The sequence below is a fragment of the Centroberyx affinis genome, unplaced genomic scaffold, assembly GCF_046629955.1.
Source record: "Centroberyx affinis isolate AG114_WGS23_722 - 3 ecotype Tasmania unplaced genomic scaffold, CSIRO-AGI_Caff_v1 ptg004194l_1, whole genome shotgun sequence".
NCBI classification, from domain to species: domain Eukaryota; kingdom Metazoa; phylum Chordata; class Actinopteri; order Beryciformes; family Berycidae; genus Centroberyx; species Centroberyx affinis.
In genome coordinates, this window is record NW_027281945.1 from 113,770 (window position 1) to 138,051 (window position 24,282).

Genomic DNA, 24,282 nt, shown 5'->3' on the forward strand with positions numbered 1-24,282 from the left:
CAAACCCAATGATGTGTCTTCGTCCCTTACTACAAAGTTTTATATATAGGAACCATCGTGTGTAGTGCTGCGATACGGCGCATTTTCGCTGTGACACATGCTCGAATCTGTGTGACATTTATTTGTGTCCTCTGAACTATTCAGAGAGAGAGACATGGCAGGTCCAGATGTGATAAAAACTCTCATATATACCATCAATAATTTGCTGCAGCAAGAGAAATACAAAGCGGCACTGGCAGTTTTGAAAGGATTCAGAAATGGCGCCGTGTGAGTTAGCACATCCAACAAACTATGCTAGTTTGCTAAGCTATAGTTTTCTACCTAGCAGCTGCTTTAACATTGATTACCCGGTATTAGCTATCTTCTTGTCACCTTAGCTACATGCTAGGTAGCTATTAAGGTTATAGTTTGAGTGTCATGCCAGTAAATACTTGTGTTTGGACCCACCGTGCTACTTACCAATACTAACCTAGCGCTACAGCTGAAATAAGCTTATGTATGCAGCAGTGTTGGCTATTTCTAGTTCTTGATCCTTTACTGTAGGGAAATTAGTTGACTAAAAGCGTGGGGTCTTTGACCTTGCTTTTTAGCCAATTTGTGTTCCCAGCCAGCATTGATTATGTTGTGTGTCTTCCTCAGATATGGGGCCAAAATCAGAGCACCCCATGCCCTTGTCATGACATTCCTGTTCAGAAGTGGCAGGTGAGAATTTGAATTCCAGTTCAATATTTTTAAGATTACAATACCTGCCATACCTCTAAATTCTGTACAACTTTTTTTTCTACTTTTCTGATCCTAGTTTGAAGGACAAGCTGAAAGCCATTTTGAAAGCCACGTACACCCACTCCCGCAACCTGGCCTACTTTGTGTTCACATACAAAGGACTGCAAGCCCTGCAGGAGAGGATCCAGGGAAAGAGTCTGCAGTCTCAGTCTTTCCTGGCTGCCTGTGTTGGAGGATGGTTAGTGTTTGGGGATAACAACAACATCAACAGCCAGGTGGGATACGCCTGAAGTCCATCAATCCCCTGTTGTCACATGTTTTCTCATATTCGTCATTCTTAAGGTCTAGTCAAACTAGAGCTCAAAAGATTAGTTGATTAATTTATTAGTCCATTGACAGAAAATTATAATTGATTCTAAGTTTAATTAATCATTAGATTAGATTAATCATTATAGTAATTTATCAAGTAAAAATACCAAACATTTACTGGTTACAGCTTCATAAGTGCTAAAATTTGCTTGCTTTTCTCTTCATATCATTATAAAATGAATACTTTGAGCTTTTTTTGGCTGCTGGTTAGACTAACCATTTTTGACATTTTATAGACAAAATGATTATATGGTTAATGGAAAAAATAAGAGATTAATCAATAAGGAAAACAATCATTAGTTGCAGCCCTAAGTCACTCGCTCCCTCTTTGCTGCTGCTCTTTCTATCCATGATTGCCAAACAGTTGCAGTTGTTAATCGTAACTCTTTCCTCCGTTCTAGATCAACATGTACTTGCTGTCCAGGATCCTGTTCGCTCTGTCTCGCCTGGCGGTAGAGAAAGGATTTATCCCGCAGCCTAAGCAAGACCCTTTCCCGCTGTTTGCCACCTTGGTGTGGGGCATCGTCTTGTGGCTGTTTGAGTATTACCCGCACACCCTGCAGCCCTCGCTGCAGTCCTCTATGAACTACCTCTACCATGATAGCAATGTGTGGCACGACATCTCCGACTTCCTCATTTTTAATAAGCCAAGAACTGCTGCTCAGAAATGAGGCTTTGATTTTTTTTTTACTGTATAGATCAGTTCTCTACAGCACTGAGAGAAAGAAAATAAATACATTATTATTTTTTTTAATGATTATAAATATTCCAGATATTTTGAATGTGCCCTTTTTTTTTTAAATTATTGTTAGAATATAGTTTATACATTTAGACTGAATTAATATGACATCAAAAGGTGTGGTAGGAAGTTCCCAACTCATTAAAGTTTATTTGGTTGTTGGTTTTTACATTTTTTGTTAATGTTTGATTCATTGACATACTTATCCTTCTTCTTCTTCTTTTAGGGGTCAGCACAAAATGCAAAGCAAACAGTTTGACATTAAATTTCCATTTGAAGCGTTTCGTTCCAAAATCAGATGTCCATCAGCTGACACCTACTCCCGCAAAATGATAGCACAAAATTAAAACAAATTATTGTATTGTTTTCCAAGGATAGCAGGCAACTCTTTGGTTGACAAAATGACAAAATGATAAAATTACTACATAATGACTCCAGGAAGAACTCCAGGAATTTTTTTTTTTTCTTCCCCAAAATGGATTAATAGCTTTTTGAACATTAACTCTTCAGTTGTAGCACTACTAATACATCTTTGTTTCCACAAAGATAATAATAATAAGCAAGTTATAATGATGATTTTACCTAAACCATATTCTGTTCTATAATCAAGCATTATATCTCTCACATGTTGTTGGGTCTTTGTTTGGGCATTGAAGTTTTTTGTTAAAATGCTGGAAGTGTGTTGCAACAGCAGTTACTCTTTTCTGTGCCATTGCATATCTTGCATAACCTTTTCTGAGGTTTCGATGAAATTCGTCTCTAGTCAATCCTGTTTTCCATTTTCCAGTCATTTCAGGGCTTGAGGCTCTGGCGTATTGCCATGTAGAACACAGTGTCAACTCTGGTTACTGCGTACCTCTTTGCCTTAGTTGGCCAAAGAGGATGTGGAAAAGTGATCATTAAGTTTCCGGGGTGTCCCTTGAATTTCATTTTTACAGAATATATGGCACTACTTACTTTTCAATCTTATTTTTACTTGATTCTTTAATTCTTGTACTTACAGTATTTGTGATTGCTACTGAATGAAGCTTTGCCTTATTTATGAAAAAAATAAAATAAAAAGTGCAATGCAGTTTATATCTGCCTGATTACAGCCTTACAGTACAATGTCTTTATGATGTTTGTGACCTTGTGACTTCAAGTGTATATGAACATGAACTTGGACTCAAAAATGTGTCAACTAAAATTATTTTCTGCTGTTGTATTTTAATTTGAAAGATGAATATGAGATGGATAGATATGATATATGAGATAGATAGATAAAAAGATAGATGGATAGATAGGTGTCTGTTGGGCTCATAGAGGAAAATTCATATTTTGTATTTAACCATGTTAAAATTGCTTAAGCTCGCTGTCCCCATACTTTTGACTGTAAATACACAGATCTATTTCTTTCACAACCTTAATCTGGCCTATTTTCTTGGGGTTCATTTTTGTATTCGATTTTGTCAACCAGTTCTTTGACAGTCCTTTCTTCTTGAGACTTGAAGTCTCCGTATTCATTGCTGTCATAGGTGAGTGTTGCACGTCTTCTCTTGCAAACTACGAACATCAACTGAACCATGACAAAGCAGCTCAAAGTTAACTCCCACGCTGTAATTCTGGGGAATAGGTAACTGTCAAATGGCATGTCAGGTGGTGGATGAAAGAGAGGAGAGTTTTGTGTGTGTGTGTTTGTGTGAGAGAGAGAGAGACAGAGAGTACACAGTGGCACAATATCTGACCACTGTGACTGACAACAAACTGAGGAAAGGTACAGGTTCTGTGCACACAAGCTGGCCATACAAACAGGCTGCCACAGGCAAACCTGGCAACCCAAAGAGTGCAGGCTGTGCCTATTCTGCTGTCAGGGGGAGACAGACACAGAATCTCACTTAAATATATAAGACAGACTTATTTTGAGAAGATAGGTAGAATATACCCTGAATTCAACCGTCTGCCTGATCCTCTCAAACTTCCCTACCTATGTGAGAAAAGTCAGTGTGCAGTAGGCTATTAGCTGCAAAGTTTGTTGATTGGTGCCACACAGTTGGATGAAGAATATGTATTATTATTTGTATGTGAAAAGTTCTGTTTTTAATGGCTAATATTATATTTTTCTGGTTTATGCTTTCTCACAAACACAAGTTACATAAACCCATTATTATTATTGCTATTATGTTAAGTTTATTTATGTATTGATTTTCTGCCAATTTCATTTTTGCGGGGGGTGGGGTGGGGGGGGGGGGGGTGTTAGGGTTAGGGGTTAAATGTCTGATGCTGTTTGTATTGATTGCCTTGTATCTTTTCTTTGTGGGGAAAAAAAAGAAAAACTCAATAAATATATTGTTTAAAAAAAAGAGTTACATAAACCCAGAAACACTGATTACCAGTGGACAGTGGAGGAACAGCAACACACACACGCGCACACACACACACACACACACACACACACACACACACACATAACACACACACACACACACACACACACACACACTGATACATGGGGGGGGACAGGACTTGATGACTTAACTGATGGCTAATTTCTTGTTACGTGCTTATATATGTAATAAAGCACCTTGAATTGAATTGAATTGAATTGAATTGAGAGAGAGAGAGAGAGAGCATGCTACATGTGTGTGCATGTTATTGTTTTTTTTAACCCAACTTGATGATGTAATAATTCTCTTGAATTGCTTGGTAATTATCTTGGTAATAGCCACACCAGTCTTAAGCCGTCACTGTACTGAATAGGCGTGAGGCGTCTTAAATGGAACTGATTACTAAGATGCCTGGTCCCTGCCAGATTTTGTTGATCCAGTTTTTCCTAGAAAGGCTCATAAGTGATAATTTGATATTTTCACCGTGGTCCCTTACTATTGTGTAAAATCATCCCTTTTTGTTCTTTTTTGTTTCAGTCAAGAAGGGACAGGTGAAATCTGTCAGAAATATATCTGTTGTTTCTTTTAATTTATTTTTTTCCATTTAAAACATTTGAAAAAAAAAGATAAAATCAACACTAAAAAGTAAAGGATAACAAATAAAGCAAAACACTGGAGGCAAAAAAAAAAAAAAAATTGAAAAAGAAAAAAGGAAATAGAAAATAAAAACCAAAGACATAATGAAGGTCAAGGACAATTAATAAAAGATCACTACCTTCTGGCTAATAGGAGTCTAACATGTCAGAAAAATAGCTTGGTGCCAGGTCGGTAGAGCCTTAAATGTTAGCAGTAAAATCTTAAAATCAATGCTAAAAAGCTTAAAAGCGTTGCAGCTGCATTTTGGACCTTTTTGGACCAAAGCTGACTAAGTCCTTATACTACAGGGAGTTACAGTAATGTCGGTGTGAAGAGATGAAAGCGTGGATAACCTTCTCAAGGGCTGCATACAAAAGAAAACCCCTGATTTTAGTCAGAAATTGATATTTTCAATATAGAAAATAGCTGGATTCTCACTGATACTACAATAGAATACAATACAATAGAATAACACCAAATGTATTCTACCAAATGCTATGACAAAATATTTTGCCATTCAGTTCATAACCTGTATGAATAGATTTAACATACTTGCATCACCTTAATGTATTGGTATATTAGCCAGAATGAGCAATGTGGTCTAATTCGCCACTAATGCTCTGAAAAGAATTAAATATTGAAAATAGTATTACTGTTACATGCTACAGGCCTCTTATCAGTTATGCTACAGTAAACATTGTGTTGCAAAACACTGTAACATATTCCAAGGAGTTACACCCAACAAAGTAATGTCACAAGTCCAGTACTCCGTTAATCTGATGAGTTGGGTGAGTCTCATTACTCACACAAGGTCTGAAACAGATGGGCCCATATTACGCACGAAGCTGTATACCTGTAGCGATCCACGTAGGAGGGGCTCCTGGTTTTACATGTCAAAGGAAACCAGTTCATTCACTTTCTCTCTGGAACGCAGTAATAAAGCATAGATCTTTTGCAGTGGGTGTGGCATAATGTTTATATAGCTGTAGCGGTGGAGAGTGGAGTCACATAGCTTTGTAGCGAACGTGTAAACGAGACAATCACAAACAAATGGAAGGTGAGATATGTCTTTGGGAGTGAATGCTCTTTTTTCTTGTTTTGTTATTTTATTCTTTAACTTTGGCACATCTTCTGTTTTACACTTATTCTTTCTATTCATTGTGTGACAAATCTAACCAATGCCATCTTATAGCAAGTGTTATTAACTTTTCCCTTGACTTGCAGATTTGACTATCCAATATGTTAACCTGGAGCAATCTGAGAACCATAAGAGCCACCGGACGGAGGGCTTCAGCAGCTCCAAAGCCCTGGTGGTGCGGAGAGGAGCCCCATTCAGAGTCAGCCTGCAGCTGAAGGGCAGAGCCTTCAACCCCCAGACTGACTCTCTCATGATCAGAGTTCTGCTAGGTAGCATTCTACATTTTTACTAAACTATGGATGAATGATCTGATTTTTCTCAGATGTGGGACTTACCACAATTACAAAGCATTTAACGTGCAGGAGGGCTGATCTAGATCTAGGTCTACCACTATAATCATGTGCTGATACTATACCGGTCATCTTTCAGATGTGAAAAGGTTTTTCCTTGTATGCATTGAAGGTCTAAGGCTGGTGATGCTGGGTAGGTTAGGCTGTGTAGAATAGGTAGGCTGTTATGTCTTGCTAATATCTGATTGTGCTTTTCCTGATGTTTTTCCTATATCATGTTTGATTGTTGATCAGTTAAACCTAGTTAGGCTCATTTTTCTGTAAAGTCCTTTTAAACATGCATGTGATAAAGGGCTATATAAATAAACAAACTTGAACTTGAATAATATGAAACCCCTTTTCAATTTTTGCAAGTTTTGGTCCTGAAATAAATTTTGTGTGCAGGCAATCTGAATTAGCCATTTAAGAATCATTATTAGGATGTAAAAAAAAAACAAAAAACTCTTCCCCTTCCATTGTCCTGACATTTTTCTCTCCTCACTCCCCAGGCCGCCTGTATTTGACAATGCCAGTCACTTTCTCCAAGAAGGTTTCTCCCTCCAGTTGGAGAGCTTACTTCAATCCGGAGGGCCTGAACCCCCAGTCTCCCTCCATGTTCATCTGCACTCCTGCCTCCGCCTCAGTGGGAACCTACAGACTTCAGCTGTATGTGCTCAGTCAGAGCGGCCAGAAGAAATTCGCCATCGGCCACTTCGTCCTGCTCTGTAACCCCTGGTGTCGTGGTGAGTAAACGCAGTGGGAATGTACGAGTGAACCATGTGAAATTATCAGTAATTAATAGATACAGTCTATGTGCAGTGTTGCATTAAAACTACCTCAGAACATGAGTTGGGTATTGGTGGTTTATAATGTTAGAAACTCACAATGATCTAATGTGGATTGTGTGGCTGCATGTGTTCATGATGATGGATTGCATTAATTCAGCACCTTTCATCACGTATTAGTTCCTTTTATGGTATGCTGGTTGCTACCGTGATGATGTACTCTGTGACTGGCTTTTTGAATCATACTTAAGAGGTAAGGATTCATCATAGCAAATGTCTGGTGTCAAACAGAGGAGAAAAATGTGAACATACTGTAGCAGTTGAAGCCTTTAGCTGAAGAACCATTCCGTTTTCAGATGAGTGATGTTTCTATAGTTCGTTATGTACTGACTACATTTTAGTGTTGGCAATGCTCATGGTTGTACAGACTAGAATTAATCTACTTCCAGGTGAGGAAGATTCATACTCGACTTTATTTGGATTGACTATACAACTGAAAGCACATTAGCTTTAAAAACAAAAAACAAAAACCAAAACAAACATATGACAATCTTGTAGAGTTATTCATCTTAAAATCTAGAGTAACTACCTCTCTAGAGTATAGTGGCACTAAATGGTAAGTGTTTTGTTGCAGAGGATGCAGTGTTTGTTCCCTTTGAGGACCAGAGAGAGGAATACGTCCAGAATGACTCTGGGCTGCTGTACATGGGGACATCTCTGAACCTTGTGTCCAGACCATGGTCCTTTGATCAGGTGTGTATACAATATCTATTGAAGTAAAAATTTCTACTTGCCCAGTTAAAAAAAAAAAAAAAAGGTAATTTTCAGGAGCCTGCTATACACCTTTAATGCTTGAGCTATGAATTAAACCCATCCTTGAGACAGAAACAGAAACAGCCATTGAAATGAAAAATTGTCTTTCATCCATGTCAGGCAATTTGATGTCACAGGACTGCATTTTCCTTGACTTGTAGAGCTATAATCATTCAAAACTCACAAATCAATTAACAAATAAATCAGGGAAATTTAGGAACATTTTCAGTGAAACTTAGGCTTATCTCAGTGAAGACATCATCACGTACAAAATGAACATCCATAAAGTGCTTCATTAAATGTTAAATTCTTTCTGTCTGCCTATAAAGTATGAGGCTGACATTCTGGAGACCTGCCTGAATCTGCTCCAAGTCAGTCCCCAGCACACTAGGAGCAGACGAAGAGACTACATCAAGCGAGGAGACCCCATCTACATCAGCCGGGTCGTGTCTGCCATGGTGAGTGTGCACAAGTCTGAGGTTTGAGGTTTTACACTGAGGAAGCATTACTGAAAAGGCTTATGACTTGAACTCATGACCGAGAAGTTGGCAATAAATAGCTTGCTATTCTATTTCAGTAATGCCTCTCCTTACTTTGTGAGAGTCATTGCCTATTAAAACAAGTTGTGGCTTGAATTGGGTCACAGTGTTCGGTGGCTAGCAATGAATGTAAACACACACCCACAACAAAACTATAATGACTAAATGTGAGATCTATAAAGATTTGGCCACTGTAATTATTGCAGTGATGCAGCCAAAGTGGTTATTAAGTCACCTTTGTAATTCAAACGATCACTCTTCATCATGTCAGACGTCCAACTGGCTTTATGATAACTTTGTGAACTGAAGTGCGAACTCGAAGATCCAGAATGTCAAGTTCCTTTTCCATGTCTAGATCAACTGTGAAGATGACTGTGGAGTGCTGAAAGGGAACTGGTCAGGAGACTTCAAACAAGGTGTTAATCCGTCCATGTGGACCGGGAGCGGGGACATCCTGAGACAGTGGGCCCAGTCTGGCTTCAGCCCAGTCAAGTATGGACAGTGTTGGGTGTTTGCTGCCGTCATGTGCACAGGTGATTGCACCATAATGATTTAATACTTGAGAGATGTAACTTTTTATGGTAATATCACACTATGGGAAGCTGTAATAATGAGAAGTTTATAATATTCCTCACCAAAACTTCTCAAATGTGCTGTTAACATCAAAGCATACCTGCATCATCTTTCCACAATGACACAGTGTTCAGGTATTCTCCATTGTATGTGCGTATTTACACGTCTGTGTGTGTTTGGATTGCGTGTTTCAGTTATGAGAGTTCTTGGCATTCCTTGCCGCGTCGTCACAAACTTCAACTCCGCTCATGACACCAATGGCAACCTGGTGATTGAAGAGTACTACAGTGAAACAGGGAAGAAGCTGCACCAAAGTAAAGACAGCATATGGTCAGTAGTAATGTATGATTTTAATTTTTTTACATAGAAATCATGATCAACAGTTAGAAGATGAGAAGTTTTGGGAAATTATCTAATACAGCATCGGCCTGGGACAATACTTTAAATCTTTGGAGAAAGTTTATTAAAAGACACTGAACTGTTGTATGAGTCATCTAAAAACAATAGCGTCATTCCTTCAGTGGTGGAAAGAAGACTGGAACGTCCTACTCAAGTAGAAGTATTGTTACTTTGCTGATATTTTACTTAAGTAGAAGCACTGGTGTACAAATCTACTTAAGTAAAAGTAAGAAGTCGTCCATTTAAAATGTACTGAGAGAAAAAATTGCTGTGTTACTTTTTTTTTTTTTATAAAGGAGAATGCTGTTAGCTGTGATCTTATGGAATTCTAAAAGGATGAGAGGACAGAGTTCAAACTAGATTCTTTTAATTGGAAAATGTGGAAATTACAAAATAAAGTGCACAAAGAAAGTAAAGCCATATTACTCTTCTCTTCTTTGCTGACTGATCGTTCACTGCGAATGGCTCTGCAATTATGGAGACCCACAAAATTTATACTCTGTAATGGATGTGATACAAAATACAATAATTTAAGTAGAAACATGAGTAAATGTAATTAGTTACTTCCACCCTTGCATTCCTTTGTTTGTAATATCTGTTTTGGCCCTCCTTGACAGGAACTTCCATGTGTGGGTCGAGTGTTGGATGACTCGACGAGATCTGGGACCTGGAATGGACGGCTGGCAGGTTCTGGACCCAACGCCCCAGGAGAGGAGCAGAGGTGTGTGAGAAACATTATGTCTTATTGTGTGGAAGTTTCTCGCTTTTTACCTCTTACACATTTGCCCCCACTGCCTTTTACCCAACATTGCCATAACCTTCCTTTTTCCCTGCCTCTCTTTCCTTCGTCCTGTCTGTATCTCCCTTGTAATAGGAGTCTTCTGCTGTGGCCCGGCCCCGGTCAAAGCCATCATGGATCGTCGTATCGACCTGATTTATGACATTCCCTTTGTCTACGCTGAGGTGAACGCCGACATCCACACAATCATAGTGAAGCAGGGCCAGGTGCTCAGCCACAGCACCGACACCGAGAGAGTGGGATCCCTCATCTGCACCAAGGCTGTAGGCTTCCCCAGGCTCTGGAACATCACAGCACAGTACAAGCGCATCAAAAGTACGATCCGAATCGGAGAACACATTCATGTATTTGTTCGCTAACTTGAGAAAAGTTAAAGAAGTGGCTTGTCTCGTGGCCTTAATGTTTACTCAGGGGCACAGAAAATGGATGCACGGCTCTTTTTTGTTCCTTCTCAGCTGCCTGAAAGAAAGAGTTTGGCTGCTGGTAACACTTTTTTTTTAATCTTTACAATATAGGTCCTAATCCATCACTTAGATCAAGATCAAGTACAATGTCAGAAGACTCAACATTAAAGAGAGGTAAGACTTGGTGGCTTTGAATACATTCATCAACTTAAATCCCATCAAACACACGTCTCACCTCGCTCTCTGGCTGTCTTTGTGCTCCTCCTGCAGGCTCGTCCCAGGGCGTGTCAGTCTCTCTGACCCTGGACAAAGCTCCCGTTGCCGGGGCGCCCGTCCTCTTCACGGTGAAAGTCATCAACAAGGAGCCTGTTGCCAAGGTGATCAAGAAGCACCTGAACGCCCAGGCCAAGGAATACAACCACAGTCCCTCAGACACCTTCTGGGAGGCCCACAGCATCATAAGACTGGCACCCATGGAGGGTAATTTACTTTTCGCTCAATCAATGACTCAAATTTTCAGAATAAAAAATAGAACACCTTCTGAAAGAGTATTTGAATTTATATTTACACTAATATATATACTAGGGATATGTCTTGCCAGTCATGTAAGGTACATATGAGGAAATAAAGGCATGAATTCCCCAAAGAAAAATAACTGCACTCCGTCTGCAGGTACAAAAATTTAAAAAGCCGTTATTACAGTGGCTGCATATTCTTTTCTTTGGGGAATTCATGCCTTTATTTTCTCTTATGTACCTTAACCTTAACCATGACTGGCAAGGAATATCCCTAGTATATTTTTTAGGTATTGTACCTGCCAACCACAGAGCAGCTGTCTTCTACTACCTCAGATCCAAGAAGCGCTCCTTTCTTTTTTTTATAATGTAATTTGATTATAAATTTAAATTGAAGCCTCACTTTGAATCCTTTTCTCTCTCTCTCTCTCTACATCTCTCTCTACACACCCTCTTCTCTCTCTCTCTTTGCCACTTTTCTCGTTCCAGCTAAGGTGCTGCACCACCAGATCGCCCCGGCCCAGTATGAGGGTGTGGTGGGAGATGACCTGGTCAACCTAGCGGTGGTCCTGGAGGACGAGGCCAGTCAGGAGCGGGTCCTGGTCTCAGAGGAGTTCAACATCGCCAGCCCACAGATCACCATACAGGTACCACAGATTGCTATTCACCAACAGGGTTTCTCGCGGCTTTTTACAACTTATTTTGTAGACTCTTATTACACTATGAGAAGGGATTTGTTTTTTACTGATTGTTTAATTAGGTAGCAGTAGGTGAAAAGACTGGGCTGGGTTGTAAAAAAGTATCCGGCTGCTTGCTCTGACCCTCCATGTTACCCTGCGGAGAAAGATGACCTAAGTGTGGAGGGGTCAGTGTGATGGTAAGATTATATTCCAAAATTAACCAACATGGCTGTCTCCTCCTCCTCTAGATTGCAGATGAAGACTCCATCACACCCCAAAAGGAGCACACCGCCTTAGTGACCTTCACCAACCCGTTCTCTATGCCAGTGAGTGGAGTCCTGACTGTAGCTGGAGCCGGGCTGATCCAGGGCAAAGTTCAGTTCAGGTGGGAGTGTGTGACGTTTTCATGTCTTCATATGTTTCCATTTCATGCTTCAGGTGCTTCAGTACGATCACATGAGACAAAACTCATTGGCAGCCATTCATTTTATTTGTTTGAATGGGCGAAGGAGTGTTCAAATAGAGGAGTTACAGTACAGCGTGTCCTTAAGCAATGTAGGTTAAGTTGTTCCACTTGGATTGTTCCATTCATGTTTGTGTGCGTTGTTATGATTATGATTAGTGGGTGGAAGTGTTACTCTTTGGGACCTGGGCCAAAAAAGTACTTTAAAGTACTTTATAGGTTTATGTTTGAAGCGACCTATTTACCAGATGGGTAGGATTTGTGGTAAAACAGTCCAATGTCGATACTCAGTGAACTGTCAGGTGACAAAAAGTAGATGCTCAACAAAGTGATTGATAGTAAGTTGAGTATCAGCATTGGAATAAAATGTGACCGGATTTGCTGTACAGGAAAATACAATGTGTGCCAAAAAGTTTAGACTATGACAAAGATATTATTTGACAGCTAATTTAACCACTTTTCTATGACTGACAACTTACCTGTCACAATCGAAATAATCCTGAGGCAGTCGATCCACCAAGTACTTCAGTAGATTGACACAGGTAGAGCTGCCAAATTCTCTTTGTAATTTTACCCTGACAGCAATCTCCTGTCTCCTGTATTAACACTTACTATTGTTTATTGTTTATTAGCTGTACACAAGGGTGTCAGCTATTCTTCCTGGGGTCCCACTGAAACACAATATACATCCAAAACAAATGCACAAAGTTTAAAACCAGGATACAATAAAATCAAAAATTAGGACCATTTTGTCATGGGCCACAGCATGAAAGACAAGCAGAAATATTAATAAGATAAGTCACATTTGTACAGTAAACAATGATTCTTACGTATCAAAGGCTAAGGACAAGCTCAAACAAACCAAAGTGTGAAAGAAATACATCTGCATGGATATAGCAGTATAAAACAAGTTGAACTCAAATTAAGCATCATCCCTGCACCATTTGCCAGAGCTGGATCATTTTACGAACACCTGGGTTATGTCCTCTCTTCCTTTCCCTCCTCTCCCTCCAGGTTGCTCCCGCTGCGGTCCGGGGAGCGCGTGCAGCAGAGCATCACTTTCATCCCCAAGATGGTGGGAATGAAGATGCTGCAGGCCAGTCTGTCTCTGGCCAACATCAACTCCATCATCAGAGGCTTCAAGATGGTCTCAGTCAGCAACGCCTAAATCCTGTGATTCATGCACCTCATCGGCCAACTTGTTTTTTTTTTTTTTTTGTGCAGCTTGGTTGCACTGAGGCACACAACAAACATTTTTACCATGTTAGTATTGTCTCGCCTCTGAAAAAACATTTTAATCATGTTGTATCAAGTTTTTCCAAACCAATACATGGCAACCAGGTTTTATTATTTTTTTTTTATTTTTTTATTTTTATTTATTTATTTTTTTTAAATTATTTTTTATTTTTTATTTTTGATTATGTATGATGAAAATGTGAATGTAAAGTATAATATATATTTCTATATTTATTTAACTGATTAAATCCATTGGAATGCACTTACATGTTTTAAAAATGCTACATCAAATGATTTGATTAATAATGTTATTTTGTTTTTTGCTTTACAGAGTGTTTAATGTGAAAATGTACATCACATTTCTAATAACAGTGAAATAAAAGTGTTTCATGTTAATGCAGTTCATTTTCTGCCCAGAAGAGGGAGATCTTTCCTTTTTTTTTGTCACTTTGGTTCACTCTGCATCAAACTCTTAACAATTCTGTTTACTCATGATAGCAATAATTTAATAATTACATGTAATTCACATGAGACAGAAGCTTATTATGCTTTATTTGATCATTCGTTCATTCATCCATACCAACCCTTCTTGTTTCATAGACTGCTGGATTGAGTGAACGTGTCAAATGAAATAAAACTCAACTCAACTTTCCCCGAATGCAATTAACTTATCTTTATTAATCTATTTTAACTGTCTGTCAAAAACAAATCAATAATAAAGCATTATATACAAATTGTAGCTAAGCTGACAGGCAGTGTAATAGGCACATGCACAACCATACCAGTTCATCTATATTACAAAGAGGTTATTCAGACAATCATGGACAGAATAAAACAGGAAAATTAAAACATGACAACATATACAACCCAGAATCAAAAGGAAGGATTCAAGCACTAGCCTATAATACAGCATCTTCAAGACGTGTTATCAAAACGTTTTTACAAGAGCATATTTGGTCTTTGTAGGCTATTTTATTATGCTAATCTCCCAAAATGTATATGCCTCATTCATTTGTAGAATTTAACCAATCAATAAATAGCTCACATTTTGAAGGTAAAATACAATCAGACTATTTTCAATAGCCTACATCTATGTGGGAATTGTTATTTGATATTTATCTAGCCTATATATAAGTAAAGCGATTCTAAAACAATAGTGAAGGCAAGATGTATCTCAAATAACTTTATAACTTTAGACCTTCTTATTCTCTCTTTAAAATGGTATTGGTCAATGGAAAATGTAATTATTTAATCTCTCACCAAATGGAAAAAACAACACAGCAGAACAATCAAACAAACAATCTGAGCGTTTCATTCCGGCAGACGTACTGATTCTGTTCATTCCCAGGCTGTAGGACTTTGTTTTCAGTGCAACACCCTTTTGTGTACAAAAGTGGGACACCTCTCATAGAGTCTTTGTGAATTGAATTTAAAAAAAAAAAAGGAAAGAAAGAAAGAAAAACAGTATTTCCAGTAATAAACACAGTTCCCTGGGGTCAGTTATGAAACTTTGGTCACTTATTTCACTTTGGTCCTTTATTTTGGTCCATTACTTTTGGCTTTGTGATACGTATCGCAGATATACTGTAGCCTCGCTTCAAAATCCTCACAGTTCCTTTGGCTTTGGTGTGAAGTTGTCCCCCTGAGTGCCGATTAGCCATCAGATGCCCGGCCCCAAACCTTGAAAAATCATGGGGAAATAGAAAAACTGACTCTGGATCAGTCCCTAGGGGCAACTTCACCCCGTAGCTCCGTTGAGGAGTTGGGTGGAAGAGCAGAGTGTGACAGCTGGTGCCCTCTAGAGGTAGTCCAGCTCCAGTGCATGGCTCAGAGCCTCCAGATCGGCCCGACACGACACCCTCCAGAACGGCATGTTCTTCTGAAAAAAAAAACAACAACAAAAAAATAATGTAAAACACACAGTCTTCTTAAGTCAGTCATACTTTGGCAACTTGTTGATGCAGTGCAGATGCACTGTGGTTTGGATGGGGATCGTAAAATGCGATAAAATACGTGCAGAGAACACGGTGGTCTACATGTACAAAAGCTTAATGCAAAAATACTGTTGCTCAGAAATGTTAGTAAAATTGCCCAGAAATATAAAACCTCAAAATGTTGTCTGTGTGTCATGGCTTCAGGGTGCATCTTCAGGAAAGAAGACCACTATTTCCATGCAAAGATTATTCTAAAAACCACTCAGACACAGAAGCTAAAGAAACTGAGTGTGTCACAAGGTTAACTGATTCGTTGAGGTCCATTTTTCAACAGTCGCAATCATAAAAGAAAGACGAATTGAGTTTTACCTTCTTGGCCACGGTCTCTTCCTCCACTCCGTCTCCTATCACCACATACACCGCTCTCCGGCCAAACCGCTGGGAGACTCGCTCAAAACAGCTCTCTTTGCCTTTAAACACAGGGAAAATATACAGCTTAGATGTTGAAAAGTACTACTTTTAAATTAAGATTTTACAATGTGAAATTTAACAGGCGAGAAACAAATAAAGATGTTTGATTTATTAGTATGAGTTAAATTTCCACATGGAAGATCTGCATGGATGGAAGGAGAACGTTGTTGAGTGATTACTCCCCCCCCCCCCCCCCCCCCCCCTCTCTCTCTCTCTCCCTCCCTCCCTCCTTCTCAGGATTTTCCTCACCTGTCTTGGTGGCACTGTAGATGTTCTCTATGGGGAAGGCAGAGCCAAGGCCGTACAGTAACACCTTGGAGAGGGCTGGGATGAGCTGAGTGGTCGTCACCAACACATTCACACAGTTTGGCCTGGAAGGACAGGAGTGGCATATTTAGACTGATGTAAATTTGCAACATCTCAAATGTAACATGCTACAGCAAGGACTGAGATTGACAACTCATAGAGGGATATAAGGAGCAAAAGTATAATAAAAAATAATATTGCTTGTTACAGTTGGTCAAATTTAGCTTGCCTTCAAATGTTGCGGGAATGCTTGAAAGTATTTTTCAGATAGTCAGCAGCTACTGTGAATTGACCTGTCGGTGTAAATCAAGTCATGAAAGCATGAACTGACCTGGAGTTGATCAGAGCCAGAGCCTTGAGTGCCTGAGTCAGCCACAGGTCTGTCAGGACCTCCATCTCTCTCCTCAGCTGTAACCACTCCTCCCGCTTAGGGCTGCCCAGCAAACCTGCCAATCAGGGAGAAGCACGAGCTTGACGGACAGTTTTTTGTAACACAACAGAGATGATCTGACCTCTTATAGTTCCGGTGCACAAAAGCTCTCATTTACTGAGACATTGCAAAACCATGTTTTGACAGCGAGGCTGTCTGCAGTCTCTGGGTGGACGGCTCTCACACAACAACCTCTAGCCAAAACCTCAAACACATGGTTTCCAGCACAGTTGAAGCGGCCAGCTGTAATCAGCAGTGTCTTTGCTCAGCCAACGCAGCACAGCTCAGATTGGGCGGTCCGGACAACAACATCTGACTCACCATCTTAGTTGACGAACAAACCTGTCTCCTTTCTTTCACCTATATCATCCCTTCATGATTCAAATAATCTATATTTAACAGTTAAAACAGTTCAAATAAGTCCATAATGAATCATCACTTTAACATGGATTTTTCATGTAATGAGCAGGTGTTCATCATCATATGCTCACTGTATTCTCTTAAGAGTTTTTGAAAATGCAAAATGCACCGTTCTGAAGCACGGTCTAGCAAGACGCCCACATACAGCAACTCTTTTTTTTTTATACTAGCAAAAACCCTGTCGAAGCATTGTGGTTTAAAGCTGAACTGTGTTCAATTTCAACCCCAGCTTGTGAGGTCCCACAGCAGGGAAATATGTGCAAACACTCCACTTGTCAGTTTGATCGCCACCTCACTGTTACTGTTTTTCTCTCATCATTAGTTCTTTGTGGTTGCTACAAAACCTAATGTAACCTGAATTAGACCTCAGAAAAGCTAAGCTAATCTAAATAGGTTGCCTGTATACAATATTGTTAAATGAAATTAACGTACCTCCAACGTTATTCTTGTATGTGTTGTAGATCTCCTTTACTCTGCGGTATCGGAAAGCCAGTTTCCTCATCCAGTCGACCCCTCCATGGACCCCGGACCCCAGGCACAGAGAGCCGGCCCCCGCAGGGCTCTGGAACCCGTCCGTCCCAAAGTTGTAGGTGCTGCAGGATCACAACACAGGAAATAATCAGGATATGGATCAAAACATATGGGCATAAAGACATGAACTGCGTTTCTCTGCAGCATTTAGCGCTAGTATCATCTATGTTTCAGAAGAGTGGAACTGAATAAATGCTCTGTGACTTGGGAAAACTACATTTATGCCCAGCGTACATTTTCTGGCTCTTTATTTCCTCGTTCAAACTGTATGAACAAGAAAACAGCTTAAACCATTAATCAAAACGTGAGGGAGTTGTGCCAGCGCAACCACAAAAATGCCAGGACAAGAAATGCTGTGCAGAACTGTCTTTGTGCTGTGAATGCAGCTTTGTCAGTGAGAAAATCATGGAGCATATGCATTCACCATGGCTAGCATAAATATAATAATATCCTTGAGAATGAAAAAGGCCAAAGTAAAGCGCAATAAAATAAAGACTTCACAAAGGTACTTTGATACAATCTGGCTCTTTCTCAAATCACTCTTAAAAGTATCCTAAAGTGCTTCAACAAGTTTTTGCAATAAAATGTCTGGACTGAGGGAGACAGAGAGAATGACAAAGAGATATTCTGATGAGGAATGAAGGAATTATGGATAATTCTGTGACATATTATATGGCGGGTGGGAGGTGGAGAAAATAAAACACATACGCACACACACACACACACACACACAGACACACAGTTCTCTTTCTACTCTGTCTCATCTCCCTGCTTTATCCTCCTATGCACTAAAACCCGGGGGCAAGTCTGGTTCACAAGGCGTAATAGAACTGTCAGCCCCTCAGTAGAGCTCTAAGCACAGTAAAGCAGTAGAAGCCTTACCTCAGGTCCTGCCCGTTGTCGTCTGATGCCACGTCATCAATATGAACCTGGTCGCATTCCTGGGAAATGAAAAGGAAAGCGGATATATCAAGCAGCGTACGGAGATCCATTTCAGAGCGGAGCCCTGTACAGGCAGGTCTCTCCTCTTTAAGGGAGCCTCCGGGAACGATAGCAGCTATGGAAATAAAAAAAACAGCTAAAATAAAAGACAAGGGAGGAGGAAATAAGTTGTCGGGACGTGGGACAGAAAGGCGCCAGAGAGGAGAGGGTATAGTGAACCAGCCACCAAGGCTCGGCAGTGCCAGTGTAACCATATAGCAAATTAAAGCTGCATACTTATAACGTCTCATCATTTTTTAGAGTGTGTTTAATATTTTGGTAAAAGAAATTCCTCTCAAGAAAGGTCCTTTGTTTTGAGAATTGTCCTTTGACATGCACAGTGGTGTACGTGTTATTTCTCTCTACTGGATGCTAATGCAACCGACTCAACCACAGGGATTAAAACCACACTGCAGCGTGAGCATGTGGCTGCAGCCAAAACACCTTCAAGCAATATGCAATAACATCAGAAACTTGAAAGGAGTTAAATATATGAAGATTGGATATTGTAGAGTAAAAGAAAAAAGGGGGGGCATCACATTTAGGACACAGTACATACATTATAAATACGCTGTTATTACTTATGCAAGAATTTTGATTGTATTGCTTATGATAATGTTGTTATTCGTGTTAATCATGATAGGCCAATAGAAAATGCCCTCATATAACACACATCTTAACCGTGCAACAAACAATGGCCATTGTCTTATATAAAATCCTGAGACTTTGATCTCTCTATCTGTTAGTCTCATTGCTCTCCTTCTCTATCCACCGAGTCCAGCTTCAAGCCACTAAATCCTACAACCTCTCTCTCACGCTCACACACACACACACACACACACACACACAAGCACACATAGACACACGCAAGCATGCACACACACAAACTCACACACACGTGCAAACACCGAATCCTGCAGCACTATAACTCACACTCCTTGTCACACGGCGGCCCGGGACAGACAGGCCCTCCTCTCACCTTTCAGCCGTCTTGAGACAGAGGGAGACGCTACCTCATCATCCCTCCATCTTTATATCCCTTCATCCTTACATATCTCAATTCCCAGCGGCCGCAGCCCGCCGCCCACTCAGGTGCCATCTGCCCCTACATACTTAATACTACCCACACAATGCAATTGGCCCCGTTAACCACTGTGCTTCAACACATAGCAGTTCCACTCAGCGCCTATCCCAGTGTACAGTGATTTAATTTCAAGACTTGGCAATGAAGTGGAATATAGCCATAGTAAATATGCTGATATCAGTTTCTTTGAAATAGAACATTTCCACTGGAAATTCTGACTTAGATCAATCTGGCGGTCACGCATGCCAATTATAATATAATTATGTGATCTTCTGGTGTAGTACAGTAACGACGGCAACGATAACACTCGTAGCCACTGATGTAGCTACTGACCTAGCAAGGACAAGATAATTGTACCGCAAGACTTAACATGAGTTGTCAGCCCGCTGCGGCCGACTGCTTTGGAGATTTACTGAGCCCTGACAACAAAAGAGGGGATAAAACCGGGTTTGCAAATGGCTTTGTTGGCCTCTTTCCCTCCTCTCGACTGTTCCTCCTCCCATTTGACTAATTTTCCTCTCAGAGACTCAGACACACACCTATAATTACAGCACAAAGTGTACTTGTTCTCTCTCTCTGTCCCTCTCTCTGTCTGTCTCTAATCCTTTTCTTTGTCAGAACAAGGCAGAGGAATGCAGGACGAAAAACATATGCATTGTTCAATCACCGACACGTAGTAAAACTGCATTTCAATAACTCCTTGGAATTTTCTTAGAGGAGTCATCGCTTTTTTGGGGGTCGCATCTGTGCACATGTTAACTGTGGTGGATTATTAGGATACAAGTCAGGTCTAATGGTAAGAGTACTGATGCCAGTAGCCAACAAACCCTCCTTTTTATATACTTGCTGCACCGCTGCTCAAGGCCCAAGACAAATTGTTTGGAAAATGCTGCACTAAGAACTAATGCGGGATAGATGCAGTGTGAGGGGATTTCTACAATGGCTACCACTGTGCCTTATGCCAGTTAGGAAAACAGCCTCAAAATGTCAAGCCTCTTGCTAGGCTGTTGTGGTGAAGCCTTTCTGGTCAGCTGTATGCCAGCTTATACCATTGGATATGTTCTCACTGCTGATGTTTTCCACCTTGGTGGAAAAAAAATCTAAAATTGGATGCAAAGACAATTATCACAGAAAAGGAGATGAAGGAAGCTCAGTGGGCTACTAGCAGAATATGTAGCAAGTAAGAAGGAGAGTGCAGCTGTATTTCCAATAAGAGGTTCGGATGAAGTAAAGCATAATGTCACCAAAATTAGTTTAAAGCGGCAAAAATGACCAAAACACATTTTAACTTTCCGTTTTCTTCAAATCCTTTGAAACTCTTCTTTTCCCAAGGATGCTTTCTTTCTGTTTTTGACTGAGAAATGACAAATCATCACAGAAACTTGCTTAAGTCTCACCTCCAGGTCGTTGAAGAAGAGTCTTGAATCAGCCAGATTGAAGATCATCTCCTCCATCCACAGACCCAGAGACACCGCCTTTGAAGAGTCCTAACACACACACACACACACACACACACGTACGCACGCACACACAAAGCACAACGTAGCATTAATAACTTGCTTTGACAACCACACTACGCAGTTAATATATCTTATCTTCTGACATTTATGAACAGAGCGAGACCGTCAGTACGACAACCTTCACAGACAAAGTGAAATTATACTGTAATTCAAGAACAGGGAATGAACCTCGGCTATTCTCTGAGGGTTAAATGTTGCCGTCTAATTCATTCCCCCGTGTCTGTATCCATACTGTACGGTTTATCTGGACCTAAACTCAAGTAACATAAGTTTTTAATTCCGTGCGGCCTCTTGAAACACATCTACATTTAAATTCAGAAATTAATGGTCTCCAGTCATACAATTTAATTAAAATCTGTGCACTTTAACACAAATTAAAATAAGTAAAACTGGTTCTTAAACTATGGTTTGTGGTTTGACCTAGTTAATAAAGATCCTGTAATAATAACAGTACTATTTCACTTCAGGGCTGCACCCTCGATGATTAGTGTTAAAAAATGATATAATTAGCATGAGGGCTGAGAGCGATGGTATAAAAGGTTTGGTATTTAAACCAAGGGTTTAATCTGATTACTGAACATTATAATTCATGTCATTATTCTCGCTGTGTCAGTGCGTCCGCCTATCTGTCTCTGTCAACAGCTTTCCATTCAGCTCCTCTGCCAACTCATCAACTGGATTGACATAAACAGGTTCCAGGGAGAGGGAAGTGTGATTATTCATCTGTCAATCATAACTTCTGCTGTGCCTTATCTCTCTCATCTGATCATATCTGTTTTCTGGCTTATTTTGGTGCTCTGTTTTGTCTGGTCTGACGGTTTACTCATCTCTCTCCACATCAGCCTTTTAGTTTTTTTCTCAACTTGTACATTTGGGATTGCAGCATTCACCTGATTCACCTGGTTATTTACTTCAGGAAAAAGAGCAGGTCTCCCCAGTATTTTGTATACAACCCTTTCACCCTTGTTTTTTGTTTCCCCTCTCTTTCAGTGTTTTCTCTCTGTGTCAGTATTTCTCTCAACACTGCAAACCTCACCCTGCTCATGCTTATTTCTTAATAAGCAAATTATAAATCATCACCAGCAGGAACAACATAAATCATAATCTGTGAGATATTGGACTGGCAAACAGAGTAGGTGTATTGTTGTTGTTCAGAGCCCAAAACCAGGTGTGTGTAAATGTGTTGTCTATTGTTTTGATGGCAGCACTGGTTCTTCTTTGGCAGAGAGACAGGGGAAGCAGAAGTGTCAGCCAAAGGTGAACGTCAGATTAGTGCGTCTGAAATGACAAACCTGCCAGTAGACCTGGCAGAAATGGGTCTGATGGTAAAAGTGAGGTGATTGAAGAGAAGAAATTATGGCAATTAGGTAAGGGAGCAAAAAAAAAATTGGTGTAAGAAGAAAGAGGGAATGAGGAGGGAGGAGTAGGAGGACAAGGATAAGAGGGAGAAAATGGTGAGTGGGAAGATTGAGAGAGATGAAGAAGAGTTGAATGGAGAGGATGAGGAAGAGAAACAGGAGGGAAGGAGGGGTTAAAAGCTTAAGAGGGGGGGGGTGTTCCAAAAAGGGGATGTTCTCCTTGTCTAATAATTGAAATAATTATGTGTAATCACCTTCCTCAAAAGACCATTTCTATACAGAGGACCAATAAAGGACAAATAAAAGCAAAGGTCCGGCCTTTTTCTGAAAATCCCAGAAGAGAATTTGAGAAGAATGGCAAAAAAAACAAGGAGGAAGGAAAAGAAAAACAAAAAACACCCAAGCCATTCAATTCCCACCTTTACTCTTCTGCAGGGGATGTTTGGTATGAAAGACTGAGCCAGGGAGGAAAATTCACAACACTAGAGGACAGAGCAGGGTGCCGAAGCCTACAGTATGATAGATGAGATAATGGAAGAGCTGTTACTGGGGGAATCAACTCCTCATGTGGATCTCCGTTCACCTCTGGCTTTCCAAGCCGGTGAAAACAACTGTCTTTCAACGCAGCCATTAGTCTTTTCTACTCCCCGGGCCCAGACTTGCCTTTACCCACAGGTCCAAACATTTGTTTACGACAAGAGTTTAGTAGGCAGGCTGTCATGGTAAGACCAAGAGTTGTTGAAACCAGACAAGAGTAAAAAGAGTGGGAGAGAGAGAGATGAAGAGGAGATAGATTCAAAAATGAAACCTATGCCAAAATACTCTTGCCAAAAAAAAAAACAACAACAAAAAAAAATTCTTGAGTTACAATCAGAATGGTCGTCACACTAGGATGTCAACGAATTAGCTGCAAATTTGGGAGGGAGGAAAAAAAAAACATTGCTAGCTTGTAAGAAGTCTTGACGCTTTGGACTTTTAATCTGTTTTTCCGCTGTCACTCATTCAATTCCTCGGCTGCGTGTCTGAGTTTTGAAGTCAGAGTCTGTCCGACTGAGCTCCTCGGTTCCAGCAGCGGGGTGTTTGGGTGGTGGGAGGAATCAGGAATTTTGGCACATCAGTCACATTTCAACACATCCACTCTTTCTCTCTCTCTCTCTCTCTCTCTCTCTCTCTATCTCTGTCTCCCTCTCTTTCTCTATTCACCCCACCACGGCAGAAAAGAAAGAAAAAGAAACAACGGCATGCATGGCCTGGCGTAGCTGAACCGATCAGAAACGGAGCGTTACAGCTCTCAAACTCCCATCAGCCTTGTGTCAACCCACCGGGGGACCGTGAGAATTCAAAACACAGGGCCGAGCCAAAAACAAGAAACACACCGCTGTCCTTCCCTTGTCAGCTGCCTGTCCGTTACGTAAAGGTCCCGCTGGCTGTCAATCACGCTGCTGGATGCCGGGGTAGCCAAACAACCCCAGTGCATTATGTAAAGAAACAAGAGGGCAGGAAGGCAAAACAGCCAGCGTGTGAAAATGCTCATGGACGAGACCCAAAGGTCGTGTACACAGCTCAGGCAGTCAGCCCTTTGACTGTTAGTCAAATAAGCACCGGACCAATTTTGCGACCGGGTTATTTGAATGGAGCTGGGTCAGGCTGCTTTGTTGTGAGGGTTTGTGTGATTTGCACCTACCGTATCGTAAGCTGCTGTTGTGTGTGATGAGATACAGCATGCGCTCTTACAGTAAATGAC

General features: G+C 40.5%; 3 protein-coding genes across 4 annotated transcripts in view; 2 read left to right on the forward strand and 1 right to left on the reverse strand.

The window, feature by feature from the left end:
* Positions 1–121: 121 nt before the first annotated feature.
* pxmp4 (peroxisomal membrane protein 4) lies at positions 122–3,062 on the forward strand. The gene is made up of 4 exons (XM_071542851.1): positions 122–267; positions 640–702; positions 800–998; positions 1,494–3,062. The coding sequence occupies exons 1-4, from the start codon at positions 155–157 to the stop codon at positions 1,761–1,763; spliced, it is 645 nt and encodes a 214-aa protein (XP_071398952.1). The 5' UTR covers positions 122–154; the 3' UTR covers positions 1,764–3,062.
* Positions 3,063–5,820: 2,758 nt separating this feature from the next.
* Positions 5,821–13,627, forward strand: tgm5l (transglutaminase 5, like). Its single transcript, XM_071542839.1, has 14 exons — positions 5,821–5,887; positions 6,055–6,237; positions 6,807–7,040; positions 7,717–7,835; positions 8,225–8,353; positions 8,790–8,967; positions 9,202–9,337; positions 10,024–10,127; positions 10,281–10,520; positions 10,721–10,783; positions 10,880–11,089; positions 11,614–11,771; positions 12,053–12,189; positions 13,282–13,627. Exons 1-14 carry the CDS (start codon positions 5,881–5,883, stop codon positions 13,433–13,435), a joined length of 2,052 nt encoding a protein of 683 aa, XP_071398940.1. The 5' UTR covers positions 5,821–5,880; the 3' UTR covers positions 13,436–13,627.
* eya2 (EYA transcriptional coactivator and phosphatase 2) overlaps positions 13,467–24,282 on the reverse strand; it is a 30,418-nt gene continuing 19,602 nt past the window's right edge. For both annotated transcript variants that reach the window (XM_071542841.1, XM_071542840.1), the window contains exons 10-16: positions 21,058–21,147; positions 18,478–18,536; positions 17,497–17,657; positions 16,546–16,660; positions 16,158–16,279; positions 15,807–15,907; positions 13,467–15,382 (exon numbers count right to left, since the gene is read on the reverse strand). In XM_071542841.1, the coding sequence (XP_071398942.1) occupies positions 15,302–15,382; positions 15,807–15,907; positions 16,158–16,279; positions 16,546–16,660; positions 17,497–17,657; positions 18,478–18,536; positions 21,058–21,147 (729 nt within the window). In that variant the 3' untranslated portion in view covers positions 13,467–15,301. The remainder of the gene's footprint in view (positions 15,383–15,806; positions 15,908–16,157; positions 16,280–16,545; positions 16,661–17,496; positions 17,658–18,477; positions 18,537–21,057; positions 21,148–24,282) is intronic.

Coding starts and splice junctions, on each gene's coding strand:
- pxmp4 (XM_071542851.1), top strand. CDS start 155: ATGGCAGGTCCAGATGTGATAAAAACTCTCATATATACCATCAATAAT. Junction 268..639: donor GGATTCAGAAATGGCGCCGT/GTGAGTTAGCAC, acceptor TGTCTTCCTCAG/ATATGGGGCCAAAATCAGAG. Junction 703..799: donor TTCCTGTTCAGAAGTGGCAG/GTGAGAATTTGA, acceptor TTCTGATCCTAG/TTTGAAGGACAAGCTGAAAG.
- tgm5l (XM_071542839.1), top strand. Junction 10,128..10,280: donor GCCCCAGGAGAGGAGCAGAG/GTGTGTGAGAAA, acceptor CCCTTGTAATAG/GAGTCTTCTGCTGTGGCCCG. Junction 11,772..12,052: donor GCCCACAGATCACCATACAG/GTACCACAGATT, acceptor CTCCTCCTCTAG/ATTGCAGATGAAGACTCCAT.